The sequence below is a fragment of the Hemiscyllium ocellatum genome, chromosome 11 (genome assembly GCF_020745735.1).
Source record: "Hemiscyllium ocellatum isolate sHemOce1 chromosome 11, sHemOce1.pat.X.cur, whole genome shotgun sequence".
NCBI lineage: Eukaryota > Metazoa > Chordata > Chondrichthyes > Orectolobiformes > Hemiscylliidae > Hemiscyllium > Hemiscyllium ocellatum.
In genome coordinates, this window is record NC_083411.1 from 45,115,679 (window position 1) to 45,131,805 (window position 16,127).

General features: G+C 43.5%; 1 protein-coding gene across 1 annotated transcript in view; it reads right to left on the reverse strand.

Moving 5' to 3' along the window:
- Nucleotides 1-16,127, reverse strand: part of dock11 (dedicator of cytokinesis 11) — a 305,664-nt gene that overhangs the window by 61,657 nt on the left and 227,880 nt on the right. Inside the window, exon 45 of the mRNA XM_060832572.1 lies at nt 4,064-4,170. Coding sequence (XP_060688555.1) covers nt 4,064-4,170 — 107 coding nt within the window. The remainder of the gene's footprint in view (nt 1-4,063; nt 4,171-16,127) is intronic.

Genomic DNA, 16,127 nt, shown 5'->3' on the forward strand with positions numbered 1-16,127 from the left:
CAGCAGGAAATCAAAATGATGTGCTGTCTCCCTGGTGTCAGGATTAAGGATATCTCAGAGAAAGTGCGGAATATTCTCAAAGGGGAGAGAGACCAGCAAGAAGTCATTATACATATTGGAACTAATGACTTGGGAAGGGAAAAGGATGAGATTCTGAAGGGAGAATATAGAGAGTTAGGAGGAATTTAAAACGGAAGCCCTCAAGGATAGTAATATCTGGATTACTCCCATTGCTACAACCTAGTGAGGGTAGGAATAGGAGGATAGAGTAGATGAATGTGTGGCTGAGGAGCTGATGCAGGGGAGAAGGGTTCACGTTTCTGGATCATTGGAATCGCTTCTGGGGTAGAAATGACATGTATAAAAAGGATGGATTGCATCTGAATTGGAAGGGGACTAATATACTGGCAGGGAGATTTGCTCAATCTGCTCAGGAGGATTTAAATTAATAAGGTGGCGGGGAGTGGAGGGGACCCAGGGAGACAGTGAGGAAAGAGATCAATCTGAGACTGGTACAGTTGGGAAAAGGAGCAATTCAAACAGTCAGGGCAGGCAGAGACACAGCAGAGAGACAAGGTAGGACTGATCAGTTAAACTGTATTTATTTCAATGTAAGAGGCCTAACAGGGAAGGCAGTTGAACTCAGGGCATGATTAAGCATTTGAGACTAGGATATCATAGCAATTACAGACATGTGATTCAGGGATGGACAGCCTGGCTGTTTAATGTTCCAGGATACAAATACTACAGGAAGGACAGAAAGGGAGGCAAGAGAGGAGGGGGAATGGCATTTTTGATAAGGGATAGCATTACAGCTGTACTGAGGGAGGATATTCCTGGGAATGAATCCAGAGAAGTTATTTGGGTGGAACTGAGAAAAAAGATCACATTTTTCGGACTGTACTATATACCCCCACCCAATAGTCAGAGGAAAATTGAGAAACAAATTTGTAAGGAGATCTCAGTCATCTGTAAGAAGAACAGTGTGGTTATGTTAGGGGATTTTAACTTGCCAAACATAGACTGGGACTGCCATATTGTGAAGGTTTAGATGGAGAGGAATTCGTTAAATTTGTACAAGAAAACTTCCTGCTTCAACACATGGATGTTCCTACTAGAGAAGGTGCAAAACTTGACCTACTCTTGGGAAATAAGGCAGGGCAGGTGATTGAGTTATCAGTGGGGGAGCGCACTTTGGGACCAGCAGCCATAATTCTATGAGTTTTAAAACAGTGATGGAAAAAGATAGATCGGATCGAAAAGTTGAAGTTCTAAATTGGCGGAAGACCAGTCTTGATGGTATTAGGCAAGAACTTTCAAAAGTTGATTGGGGGTGGATGTTTGCAGGTAAAGAGATTGCTGGAAAATGGTAAGCCTTCAGAAATGAGATAATGGGAGTCCAGAGATAGTATGCTCCTGTTCGAGTGAAATGCAAGGCTGATAGGTGTAGGGAATGCTGGATGACTGGAGAAATTGAGGTTTTGGTCAAGAAAAAGAAGGAAGCATATGCCAGATGTAGACAGCAGAGATCAAGTGACTCCTTAGAAGAGTATAAAGGCAGTAGGAGTATACTTAAGAGAGAAATCGAGAGGGCAAAATGGGGATCATGAGATAGCTTTGGCAAATTGGGTTGAAGGAGAATCCCAAGGGATTCTATAAATACATTAACGACAAAAGGGTAACTAGAGAGAGAATACAGCCTCTCAAAGATCAGCAAGGCCACCTATGTTTGGACCTGCAGGAAATGGGGAGATACTAAAGGAATATTTTGCATCAGTGTTCACTGTGGAGAATGTCAAAAAATCCCGAGTCTGGAAACAGGCCCTTCAGCCCAAAAAGTCCACAATGACCCTGTGAAGAGTAACCCACCCAGACCCATTTCTCATTACTCTACATTTATCCCTGAATAATGTACCTAACCTACACATCCCTGAACATTAAGGGCAATTTAGCATGGCCAATTCACCTAACTTGCACGCCTTTGGATTGTGGGAGGAAACTAGAGCACCTGGAGGAACCCCACGCAGACACGGGGAGAATATGCTGGAATCAAACCCAGATCCCTGACACTGTGAGGGAGCAGTGCTAACCACTGAGCCACTGTGCCACCCCATGGTGGACATGAAAGATGTAGATAGCAACATTTTGAACAATGTCCATATTACAGAGGTGGTGGTGCTGGATGTCTTGAAATGCACAAAGGTGGATAAATCACCAGGACCAGATTGGGTGTACCCTGGAACTCTGCGGGAAGCTAGCGAAGTGATTGCTGGGATATTTGTATTATCAATAGTCACAGATTGGAGACTAGATAACGTGGTGTCACTACTTAAGAAAGGTGGTAAGGAAAAGTCAGGAACCATAGATCAGTGAGCCTGACATCGGTGGTAGGCATGTTATTGGAGGGAATCCTGAGGGACAGGATGCAAATGTATTTGGAAAGACAGGACTGATAGTCAACATTCCTTTGTGCATGGGAAATCATGTCTCATTAACTTGATTGAGTTTTTTGAACAAGTAACAAAGAAAATTGATGAGGGCAGAGTGGTGGACATGATCCATATGGACTTCAGTAAGATGTTCGACAAGGTTACTCATGGCTAGCAAAGTTAGATAACATGGAATACAGGGAAAACTAGCCAGTTGGATACAGAACTGGTTCAAAGGTAGAAGACAGAGGGTGATGGTGGAGAGTTTTTTTTTAGACTGGAGGCCTGTGACCAGTGGAGTGCCACAAGGATCGGTGCTGGGTCCACAACTTTTCGTCATTCACATAAATGATTTGGATGGGAATACTGGAGGTATAGCTAGTAAGCTTAAAGATGATGCCAAAATTGGAGGTGTACTGGACAGAGAAGAAGGTTACCTCAGATTACAATGGGATCGTGATCAGATGGGCCAATGGGCTGAGAAGTGGCAAATGGAGTTTAATTTAGATAAATGTGAGGTGCTGCATTTTGGAAAAGCAAATCAAAGCAGGACCTATACACTTAATGTGTTGGGTCCTCAGGGGTGTTACTGAACAAAGAGACCTTGAAGTGCAGGTTCATAATTTCTTAGAAGTAGTATTGCAGGTAGATAGGATAGTGAAAAAGGTGTCTGGTATGCTTTTCATTATTTGTCAGAGCATTGAATACAGGAGTTGGGAGGTCATGTTGCAGCTATTCAGGACATTGGTTAGGTCACTTTTGGAATAGTGTGTGCAATTCTGATCTCCATCCTATGGGAACGATGTTGTGAAACTTGAAAGGGTTCAGAAAAGATTTACAGAAAAGATTTGTTGCCAGGGTTGGAGGATTTGAGCTATAGGGAGAGGCTGAACAGGCTGGGGCTGTTTTCCCTAGAGCGTTGGAGGCTGAGGGGAGACCTAATAATTACAAAATTATGAGGGGCATGGATAGGATAAATAGACAAAGCCTTTTCCCTGAGGTCAGGGAGTCCAGAACTAGAGGGCATAGGTTTAGGGTGAGAGGGGAAAGATATAAAAGAGACCTATAGGGCAACTTTTTCACACAGAGGGTGGTACGTGTATGGAATGAGCTGCCAGAGGAAGTGGTGGAAGGTAGGATAATTATAACATTTAAAAGGCCATCTGGATGGGCACTTGAATAGGAAGGATTTGGAGGGAGATGGCCCAAGTGCTGGTACATGCACCTAGATTAACTTAGGATATCTGGTTGGTGTGGACGAGTTGGACTGTAGGATTTGTGACTCCACATGACCATCCTGAAATATGGTGAATTAGATAGGGTGCAGCACTCCTTTGGTATTTCAATGAAGTAATAATGAAGTCATATTAATCTCAAAACGTGAGTTTTACTGCTCCCTCTACAAGTCTGCTGAATACCTCCAGCATTTTCTGCTTTTAATGAGCAAACCACTAGATTGTGGAACCTCGAGACTCAGAGGTGGGGATGCTGTAACTGACAAGATTCATGTTGTCAAGATTCTGATGATTACGTTATTCAAAATCCAGGAAATTGGCGTTTCCCTGCCAGTGCTGCATTCTGGGAGAAATACTGCTGGGAACGGATCAAATAGCAAATCAACGTAGAAGCGTTACCTCAGTGTAGTGGACATCCTGCATCCCAGCATCCTCTTTCATTGCAGCTTCTTCCTCAATGTTCGGAGTGATTGCTTTGAAAGCTGTGCAGCCTTTTGGAAATAATTCTGAGAGGAACGGAGAAGAATCACTTTAGGCTTAGTGACATTAAATCTGTATTCAAACAGCCATTACTTGCACAGAAAAAGAAATGGAAATTGCTGGAAAAGCTCAGCAAGTTTGGCAGCATCTGTGGAGAGGAATCAAAGTCAACATTTCGGGTCCAGTGACCCTTCCTCAAACATTCTTTGGGTTACTTGTTCAGGCCTGTCCTCAACACCAGCAACTGCTATTCTAGTGAAATGTTTATGATCAAAAGATTGTCAACACCAAACATGAACCTTGTTTTCTTTCTAATGCAGACCGAAGCAAGTTTGCCAGCAGTTTCTGTTTCTAGCTAAGATTTGATTTGATTTTTGATTTCATTTATTGTTGTCATATGTACTGAGATACAGTGAACAGTATGGTTTTGTGTGTGCAATACAGGCAGATCATACCTTATAATTACATAAGGGTAATAGAACAGAATACAGTGTTGCAGCAACAGAGAAGGTGCAGAGGAAGGTCAACTCTAATACATGAGAAGTCTATTTACAAGTCTGATGACAGCTGGGAAGAATTTTTTTCTTAAATCTGTTGGTTAAGTTCTTTGAAACTTTTGTATCTTTTTCCTGATGGAATAGAGTACAACCAGGATGGGAAGGTTTTTTGTTTCTATTGGCTGCATTCCTAAGGCTGCAGGAAGTGTAGACGGAGTCAATTGAATTTATTGTCACATGTACCAAGACACAGTGAAAAGTTTTGTCTTGCAGCAATACAGGCAGATCAGAATTAAGTAGCATAGATAATAAATGGAAGGAAGGCTGGTTTGTGTGATCGATTGTGCTCCTTTCACAACTTTCGATGACTTTGTGTGGTCTTGGGCAGAGTAGCTGCCATACTGACCTGTGATGCATCCAGATAGGATGGTTTCGGTGGTGCATCTGTAAAAATTGGTAAGGGTCACTGTGGACATTCCAAATTCCTTAGCCTTCTGGAGGAAGCAGAGGCATTGGTTTATGTTTTTTGACTATCGCGTCAACATGGATGGACCAGGACAGATTACTGGTGACACTTACTGCTTGGAATTTGATGCCCTTGACCATCTCCGTGGGCGGCACGGTGGTTAGCACTGCTGCCTCACAGCGCCAGAGACCCGGGTTCAATTCCCGCCTCAGGTGACTGACTGTGTGGAGTTTGCACATTCTCCCTGTGCCTGCGTGGGTTTCCTCCGAATGCTCCGGTTTCCTCCCACAGTCGAAAAATGTGCAGGTTAGGTGAATTGGCCATGCTAAATTGCCCGTAGTGTTAGGTGAAGGGGTAAATGTAGGGGAATGGGTCTGGGTGGGTTGCGCTTCGGCAGGTCGGTATGGACTTGTTGGGCCGAAGGGCCTGTTTCCACACTGTAAATAATCTAATCTAATCTCCGCCTCACCACCACTGATAGAGACAGGGGCGTGTCCTACACTGAGTTCGATGACCAGCTCCTTCAGTTTGCTGACACTGAGGGAGAAATTGTTGCCTTTACATCATGCTACTAAGCTCAGTCTCCTTCCCATACTCTGTCTCATCGTTGTTTGAGATCTGATCCACGAGAGCAGTGTCATCAGCAAATTTGTAAATGGAGTTGCAACTGAATTTGGCTACACAGTCATGAGTGTATAAGGAGTATAGCAAAGGGCTGAGCACACCATCTTGTGGGGCACTGGCACTGAGGATTATTGTCACCTATCCTTATGGATCAGGTCTGTGTGTCAGGAAGTCGAGGATCCAGCTACAAAGGGGGAGGCAGAGTCCCAGGTATCAGAGTTTGAAGAAGGGTTTACTTAGAATTATGGTGTTGAAGGCAGAATTAAAGTCAATAAATAGTAACGTGACATAGGTGTCCTCGTTCTAGCGATGAGCATAGGGCAAAGGAGATGGCATCCACTGTGGATCTATTGCCACAGTAGACCGTAGACTTCCAGCAATAGTAATTTGTTTTCAAGGACATGGAGCAAGGTGCAGTCTGTCAGCTGGAATCTATGATGCTCTGCGAGGATATTTCATAGCAAGTGGATGAAATCTCGTCTCCACCAGTTGGGTAAATTGAGCTGGTCATCAGTCTACTTTATTCCATGTGTTGTTTTTGTATTTGTACAGATTATTGGTTAGAATGCATCTCACATTGGTCTCTTCATTTAAGGAAGGATGCAAATACATTGGAGGCGGCGAAGAGGCAGTTTAATAGATTGATATCCAGAATGAGTGGGTTGTCTCATGATGAAGGATTGGATTTTTTTAATTGGAATTTAGAAGAACGAGGAATGACCAGATTAATATGTATAAGATCCCAAAAGTTTTAACAAGATGAATGTGGAAAGGAACATTTCCTTTAATGAATCAGTCCAGAACCAAGGGACATGATCTAAAATTAGACATTGTCTTTTACAGATGTGGATAAAGGGACTTTATTTGTTCTCTGCAAGTGTTGTGGGAATTCTCTGCCTCATAAGGCAGGGAATATATGGGCATTGACTATTTTTAGGACAGATGTAGATAGATACTTGTTTGGCTTGGGATTTAGAGTCTAGTGAGGGCATGGGAATGTAGAATTTGGAACACAGACAGATGAATCATTGTCTTATAAAATGGTAGAGGAGAGCAAATGAGCTGATTGGTCTATTTTTTATTTGCAATTCATCTGCTCAAGTGATGTTTTATTATTGGCTTACTTGCTACAAAGACTGCAACTAACCACTGCTGACTACGATTTCATTTGCAAGGAACACATTATATCCATCAACTGATTCTGATTTAATATAAGGCTTTCAGAAGGTTGCAAAACACCAAAGGATGAAGGGCTCATGACATGGGTAGGAGATACATCTTAGCAACAATGGTGCAATGGCAATGGACCAGATTGGGGTCAGTTAGATCAACTGGCTAGACAGTTTAAGAGACAAAGGTGAGGCTGCTAGCATAGACTCAGTTTCCTCAATGGTTGGTGTAATAGGATTCCACTTTTTCAACTTTGCCCGAGGCACAGTCATCCTCAGGTTTAACCATCACCAGTTGTCTCTATCTAATAAGGCAGGAAGCCCTCGGGACAAGGGTGACTTTATTCACTTTATCATATTTAAGTCACCAATTCAGGGTTAACATGCACTCTTTAAAAATGATGATGGAACAAATCTCTAGCATATGGCCCATTATAGCATCCAAACCCCTGCTAAATTAGGTATGTCAACCCTTTAAGGGTTATAGGAATTTAAGATTAACTTCCAGGATCCTTCTGCAAGCAACAAAATGTTCACAAAGTGCCACAGCATAATTAAAGTGCTTTTTACGTTACGTTCTTTGAAACCTTTGGGAGAATTTTGGGTTTGGTAGAGGTTACAGATAATTAGGAACAACGTCACAGAATGACTTGGAAACAATACTAAGCATTTCAAAATCAACAATTTGCTTCAGTTGGAACCAGTAAAGGTCAGTAATTACAGCGGTGACAAGGGAAAGAGACGCAACATAAATTAATGATTAATCACAATAATATTGGACAAACAAAAAAACGGCTGCTTGACTAACTAGATTGGTTCATGTCATTGGAGATTCTGGAACTCTGCCTGATAAATGTGACAAGTAGTTTGCTAATCCAAAACACAATGATAATGATTGCTGACTGTGGGGGAGTTTGACAACCACAGAAATTGGACACATCGATACAACATTTGAACAGACCCTTTTAAACAGAAACTTAGGAGGCAGGAAATGGGAGTTGGAAGAAGGATGTACATAAATCATTGACTCATTATCAACTGAAAAGATAACAGCTACTGATAAATGTAGCGCCCCCACCAAGGCAATTTATCAAAAGCCAAATATTTCAGACGCTGGACCTGTGCAATCAGAATGAAAAAAGCTGTGGGGAAACTCAGCAGGCGACGTAAATCTGTGGAGAGAGAGATTTCTGCTAAATACTCCTGGATCTGAAACAATAACTCAGTTTCTCTCATCACAGACAGAAATGTCCTCCAAGGTAAAAACTGTTAACATTTTGCACAACCTATAATATTCACATTTCAGAGGCTACGCCAACATTTTGAAAAGGTGTAGAGAAAATGTACGCGAGTGGTACTCAGGATGAGGCATTAAATCGAGAGACTGGAAAAGCTTGGCAAGAGAATAACTGAGGAAAAAGTAGAACCCATTAGGGAACATTGAGGTAATCAGTGTGTGGACAGTCTGCAATGAATATACTGCATTGCTCTTCAGAATGGAAAAAAAACAACAGAGGTACAGACCTTCAGGTGGGGTACTGTGAAATATTTGACAAAATTAACAAATAGGGAGAATGTACTGCCGGGTTTAGCAGCTTTACTCAAGTGGATAAGTCTTCAGGTCCAGATTAGGTGCATCCCCTGGATTTTGATGGAGGTAAGGGAGGAGATACCAGAGGCTTTAGCTGTAACTTTCAAATCCTCTCTGGCCACAGGTGAGGTGTCAGAGGACTGTCTATTATTGAAAAAAAGGACAGACCTGGAAATTAGAAGCCAGTTAGTCTAACATAATTGGGAAGTTCTTAGAGAGAATTCTGAGGGGCAGAATATATCTGCACTTGGATAGACGCGGATTAGTCAGGGACAATCAACTTGGATTTGTTGATATTTGACACACTTGATCAATTTTATTAAGGATGTAACCAGCAGTGTTAGTGAGGATATTACATTTGATGTGGTCTACAGGGACTTCTAGATTAGATTAGATTACTTACAGTGTGGAAACAGGCCCTTCGGCCCAACAAGCCCACACAGACCCGCAACCCACCTATACCCCTACATTTACCCCTTACCTAACACTACGGGCAATTTAGCATGGCCAATTCACCTGACCCACACATCTTTAGACTGAGGGAGGAAACCGGAGCACCTGGAGGAATCCCACGCAGACACAGGGAGAACGTGCAAACTCCACACAGTCAGTTGCCTGAGTCGGGAATTGAACCCGGGTCTCAGGCGCTGTGAGGCAGCAGTGCTAACCACTGTGCCACCGTGCCACCCACTAAGCTTCTGCAAAGCTTTTGAGAAGTTCCATCATGGCAGACAGCTCAAGAAATTAAGAGCCCACAGGATTGAGAGCAAAATGGCTCATTTAATCCAAAATCAGCTGATTTTAAAAAAAAATTAATGGGATGTGGGAATCAATGGCTAGGCCAGCATTTATTGCCCATCCCTAAATGCCCAGAGGGCAGTTAATAGTCAACCACATGGCTGTGGTTTTGGAGGCACCTATAGGACAGACCAGGTAAGGATGACAGCTTCTTCCCTGAAGGACATTAGTGAACCAGATGGGTTTTCCCAACAATCGGCAATGGATTTACAATCATCATTAGACTCTGAATGCCAGATATGACTTAATTGAATTCAAATTCCACCATCTGCCACAGCAGGATTTGAACCCGGATCCCCAGAATATTGCTTGGTTCTCTGGATTTATAGTCCAGCACCTCCGCTTTGATGGTGGTGGAGGAATGTTTTTGAGTCGAGAAGTCAGTTTCCAGCAGGGTTCCATGTGGCTTGGTGCTTGGGCCCTGGCTGTTTCTGGTATTTGATAATAATTTGAATTTAAATAGAAGAGGAGATGGTCAAAGAAATTTGTGGTTGAGAGGGATCTGATAGAGCTGAATGGGATTATAAGAGGCATAGTTAGGGTGGATAGGAAAGCTTTTTTCCCCCCATTTGGTGAAAAGTCAATAACTGCGGGGCACAGCCTTAAATTTGAGGAGACTTTTCTTTCCATTGATGGTGATGGGAGCCTGTAACTAACTGCCTGAAAGGGTGGTTGTGCCAGAAAACCTCATAATATTTAAGCAGTATTTAGATATTCATTTGCATTGCCATTGTCATCCAGGACTATGGGTCAAAAGCTGGAAATAGGGTTCATATAGTCAGATCTTGTTGACCATCACAGGCACAGTGAGCTGAATGATCCCTTTCTGTGCTGTAAACATCAATGAGTCTAATCCCCAAAGGGCAGAGAAGGTCAAATGTGATGTGATAATAGAATTCAAAAAGTCTTGAATGGTTTTACATCGGGAGAAATAGTTTCATAACAAGTGGGACATTAACTATTATCAGCATTCTGCCATCCAGAACAGATGACGCACAAACAGCAGTCCATAGAGGATGACCTACTTCCTTATGGGGCATCTGAGCTGATGGCATCCCCTTGAGAGACAAGGGCATCCAAGTGTCCTTGTGGATTTTAATTTGTGTGTTGGCAACTTTTGCCTAGTATTTTGTCTCTCTGCTCTTTCTCTTTGAACATCAGAAGTCTAAGAGCCAACCGACAGTGTAGCTCAGTTGGAGGTGCAGTGATTCTGAAACCCATGACTGCAGGTTCAAATCCCACTCAATACACTGAGGGCAAAAATCAAGGCTTGCATAGGGATCAAATGAATAAAATAAAAATTTAAGATGAAAAGGGCTTCTACAAGGGATGAATATAGAATCATACAGGTGAGTTAAGAGAATGCCTGGAGTGTGAAAGGGGTACACAGGGGAAAATAGAAACTCCTTGTATAAGAGATAGTAGCAAAGGTTTTTATCACTTCAGTGATCGAAAAGTGAAGGGTTAAGATCATAAAAGAGACAAGATACAAATACAATGATTAATTTCACAAGGATTCAAACTGAAGGCATGATATTTTTCTTCAGGTAGCAATAGCCCAGACAACATAAATGATTTTGAATGTCTTTGAATGGTGCATTAATAAATAAATAAATCTTAATAATTAATAAATAAATAAATAAGTGGAGTCGCGGGTAGATAGGATAGTGAAGGCGATGCTTGGTAAGCTTTCCTTTATTGGTCAGAGTATTGAGTACAGGAGTTGGGAGGTCATGTTGCAGCTGTACAGGACATTGGTTTGGCCACTGTTGGAATATTGTGCGCAAATCTGGCCTTCTTCCTATCAGGAGAATGTCGTGAAACTTGAAACAGTTCAGAAAAGATTTTCAAGGATGTTGCCGGTTTTGGAGGATTTGAGCTATAGGGAGAGGCTGAATAGGCTGGGGCTGTTTTCCCTAAAGCATCGGAGGCTGCGACCTTATTGAGGTTTATAAAATCATGAAGGATATGGATAGGATAAATATACAAGGGTATAACGTTAAAACTAGATGCAGGTCATTCAGGAGGAGGGAAATTTTGTTGAAATCCAATCTTTATATAGATCCATTTTGTGTAGAGTGAGCCAATGTTCTCTGAGCTCACACAGTCCTAAGAGTTGTTAGGTGGCAACATTCAATTTTGCCCAGTGATAGGCTGGGGACTTTGCCACATTTTCAATAGATCTCTGAAGTGGAGTTGAAAGGAGACAGGCAGGAACTGAAGGTCAGTAAAATGGGAAGAAGAGAGATATAAATTTATCTTTTAGATTTGGAGATGCCGGTGTTGGACTTGGGTGTACAAAGTTAAAAATCACACAACTCCAGGTTACAGTCCAACAGGTTTAATAGGAGGCACTAGCGTTTGGAGCGTTCTCCTTCATCAGGTGGTTGTGGAATATAAGATTGTAAGACACAGAATGTATAGCAAAGGTTTACAGTGTAACGAAACTGAAATTATATATTGAAAAAGACCTGGATTATTTGTTAAGTCTCTCATCTTTTAGAATGACCATGTTGGTTTCACTTCTTTCACATGTAAATCGCAAAACCTTTTATGGAGCTACATTCTCAAGCGAACTTTAAAAATTGGTGGCATGTCGGCCCAGATAATGTATTGAAGGAGTGGGAGTGAATGCTTATGGATATGGTGTCAATCAAGCAGGCTGCTTCGTCGTGGATGGTGTCAAGCTTCTTGAGTGTTATTGGAGCAGCAGTCATCAGGAAAGTGAAGAGAATTCCATCAAACTTCTGACTTTTGCATTTTAGATGATGGACAGGCTTTGGGGAGTCAGAAGGCAAGTTACTCTCTGCAGTCTTTGACCTGTTTTGTAGACATGTACAAAGACGGCCCAGTACAGTTTCTGGTCAATAGCAAACCCAAGATGTTGACAGCAGAGAATTCAGCAATGGCAATACTGATGAATGTTAAGGGGTGATGGTGAGATTCTCTCTGGTTGGGGATAGCCATTGTGGCACTTCTGTGGCAATGGTACTTGCTACTTGTGAGCCCCAACCTTGATAGTGTCCAGGTTTGCTGCACTCAGCCATGGATTGCTTCAGTTTCTGAGGAGTCACAAACGTCGCTGAAGCTTTTGAAATCATCAGCAAACATCCCCACTTCTGACCTGAAGATGGAGGGAAGGTCATTGACGAAGCAGTTGAAGACAGTTGAGCCTAGGACACCTTGAGGAAATCTGTAGAGATGTCATGGAGCTGTGATCGAACATTGAACAGTACAGGCCATTTGGCCCTTGATGTTGTACTGACCTTTTATCCTACTCTAAGATCAGACTAACCTACATAAACTTCCGTCTACCATGTGCCTATCCAAGAGTCGTTTAAATGTTCCTAACATATCTGACTCCATTACCACCCCTGGCAGTCAATTCCATGTTCCCACCACACTCCATGTAAAGACCCAACCTTTGACGTCTCCCCTAAACCTTTTACCAATCACCTTAAAATTATGCCTCCTTGCGATGACCATTTCCGCCATGGGAAAAAGTCTCTGACTATTGACTCTAACAATGCCTCTCAACACCTTGTACACCCCTACCAAGTTACCTCTCATTCTTCTTCACTCCAATGAGAAAAGCCCCTGCTCCCTCAACCTTACTTCATAAGACATGTCTTCCAGTCCTCCAGTCCAGGCAGCATCCTGGTAAAGTTTCTCTGAATCCTCTCTAAAGCTTCCACATCCTTCCTATAATGAGGCGACCAGAAACTGAACACTATATTCCAAATGTAGTCTAACCAGGGCTCTACAGAGCTACAGCATAACCTCACAGCTCTTAAACTCAATCCTTCTGCTAATGAAAGCCAACACACCATATGCCTTCTGAACAACTCCTTCAACTTGGGTGGCAACTTTGAGGGATCTATGGACATGGACCCCAAGATCCCTCTGTTCTTCCACACTGCCAAGAATCCTGCCTTTAACCCTGTATTCTGCATTCAATTTTTACCTTACAAAATGAATTACTTCACATTTTTCCAGGTTGAACTCCATCTGCCACTTCTCAGCCCAGATCTGCATCCTCTCAATGTACCATTACAACCTACAACAGCTCTCCACACTATGCACAACTCCATCAACAAACTTCATTATGTCATCGACAAACTTATTAACCCTCCCTTCTAATTCGTCATCCAAGCCATTTATAAAAAAATCACAAAGAGCAGAGGTCCCAGAACACCTCAGGTCACTGAGCTCCAGGCTGAAAGCCTGCCATCTACCACCCTCTGTCTTCTATGGGGCAGCCAATTCTATATCCCAACAGCCAAATGTTTCTGTATCCCATGCCTCCTTACTTTCTGAATGAGCCTACCATGGCGAACCTTATCAAACGCCTCACTAAAATCCATGTACATCACATCTTCTGCTCTATCTTCATCAATGTGTTTTGTCACATCCTCAAAGAATTCAATAAGGTTTGTGAGGCGTGTCCTGCCCCTCACAAAGCCACACTGACTACCAATAATCCAACTATGGTTTTTCAAGTAATCATAAACCCTGTCTCTCAGAATCCTCTCCAATAATTTGCCCACCACAGACATAAGTCTGACTGGTCTATAATTGCCAATATTATCCTCATTCCCTTTCTTGAATAAGGGAATAACATTTGCCACCCTTCAGTCACCTGACATTACTCCAATGGACAGTGTGGACACAAAGACCATCATCAAAGGTGTAGCAATCTCTTCCCTCACTTCCTGTAGAAACCTTGGGCATATTCCATCTTATCCAGGGGATTTATCTATCCTTATGTTTTCCAAAACTTTCAGCACATCCTCCTTCTTAACATCAACCTGTTCGAGCATATCAGCCTGTTTTATGTTGTCCTCACAAACTTCAAGTTCTCTCTCAGTAGTGAAGACTGAAGCAAAGTATTCATTAAGGACATTCGCTACCTCCTCCAACTCCAGCTACATATTCCCTCCACTATCCCTGATCAGCCCTACCTTCACTCTAGTCATCCTCTTCTTCCTTATATAAGTGTAGATTGCCTTTAGAGTTTTCCTTAATCCTTCCTGCTAAAGCTTTTTCATGCCCCCTTGTAGCTCTTCTAAGTCCATTCTTCAGTTCCTTTCCCGCTACCCTGTAACTTTCTAGAGCTTTGTCTGATCCTTGCTTCCTCAACCTTAAGTAAGCTACTTTCTTCCACTTGACTAAATGTTCCACAATCCTTGTCAACCAAGGTTCCTTTACCCTACCACCCCTTCCTTGCCTCAGTGGGACAAACCTGTCCAGCACCACCAGCAAGTGCTTCCTAAACAAACTGCACATTTCTTTTGTGCATTTCCCTGAGAATATGTATCCCCAATTTAGGTGCCCCAGTTCCTCTTGAATTGCATTGCAATTCCCCTTCTTCTAATTAAATACTTGCCCACACTGTCTGCTCCTATCCCTCTCCATAACTATAGTAACGGTCAGCAGGTTGTGATCACTATCACCAAAATGCTCGCCGACTGAGAGATTTGACACGTGACCTAGCTCATTGACACGCAACAAATCCAATATGGCCTCCCCTCGCATCAGCCTATCTACATATTGAATAAGGAATCCTTCCAAGACGCACCTGACAAAAACTGCTCCATGCTGAAAATGTGTTGCTGGAAAAGCGCAGGTCAGGCAGCATCCAAGGAGCAGGAGTATCGACATTTCAGAATGAGGAAAGTGTACCAAGCAGGCTAAGATAAAAGGTAGGGAGGAGGGACTTGGGGAAGGGGCGTTGGAAATGCGATAGGTGGTAGGAGGTTAAGGTAAGGGTGATAGGCCAGAGTGGGGGTGGGGGCGGAGAGGTCAGGAAAAAGATTGCAGGTTAGGAAGGTGGTGCTGAGTTCGAGGATTGGGACTGAGACAAGGTGGGGGGAGGGGAAATGAGGAAACTGGAGAAATCGGAGTTCCTCCCTTGTAGTTGGAGCGTTTCTAGGCGGAAGACGAGGCGCTATTTCTCCAGCCGTCATGTTGCTATGGTCTGGCGATGGAGGGGGCCAAGGACCTGCATGTCCTTGGTGGAGTGGGAGGAGGAGTTGAAGTGTTGAGCCACAGGGTGGTTGGTCCGCGTGTCCCAGAGGTGTTCTCTGAAACGTTCTGCAAGTAGGCGGCCTGTCTCCCCAATATAGAGGAGGCCACATCGGGTGCAGCGGATGCAGTAAATGATGTGTGTAGAGGTGCAGGTGAATTTGTGGCGGATATGGAAGGATCCCTTGGGGCCTTGGAGGGATGTAAGGGGGGAGGTGTGGGCGCAAGTTTTGCATTTCTTGCGGTTGCAGGGGAAGGTGCCGGAAGTGGAGGTTGGGTTGGTGGGGGGTGTGGACCTGACGAGGGAGTCACGGAGGGAGTGTTCTTTTCGGAACACTGATAGGGGAGGGGAGGGAAATATACCTCTGGTGGTGGGGTCCGTTTGGAGATGGAGATAAGAGATCGACGGCAGGTAAGAGACCAGCATGGGGTGTCCAGGTGGATGGGGTGTGTTGGAAGCGGGAGAAGGGTCATCAGAGGGTGGGCGAGAATCCTGGTTGAAGAAGTAGGCGCGGAGGTGAAGGTGGCGGAAGAATTGTTCGATGTCTCGCCGTGTGTTGAACCCGTTAATCCGAGAGCATAGGGGAATGATGGTGATGCCTGATAAGAGATCGAGGGCAGGGAAGAGGCCAGCACGGAGTGTCCAGTTGGATGGGGTGTGTTGGAGGCGCTCCAACATTCACTCTGACCTATCACCCTCACCTTAACCTCCTTCCACCTATCGCATTTCCAACGCCCCTCCCCCAAGTCTCTACCATTTATCTTAGCCTGCTTGGCACACTTTCCTCATTCCTGAAGAAGGGCTCATGCCTGA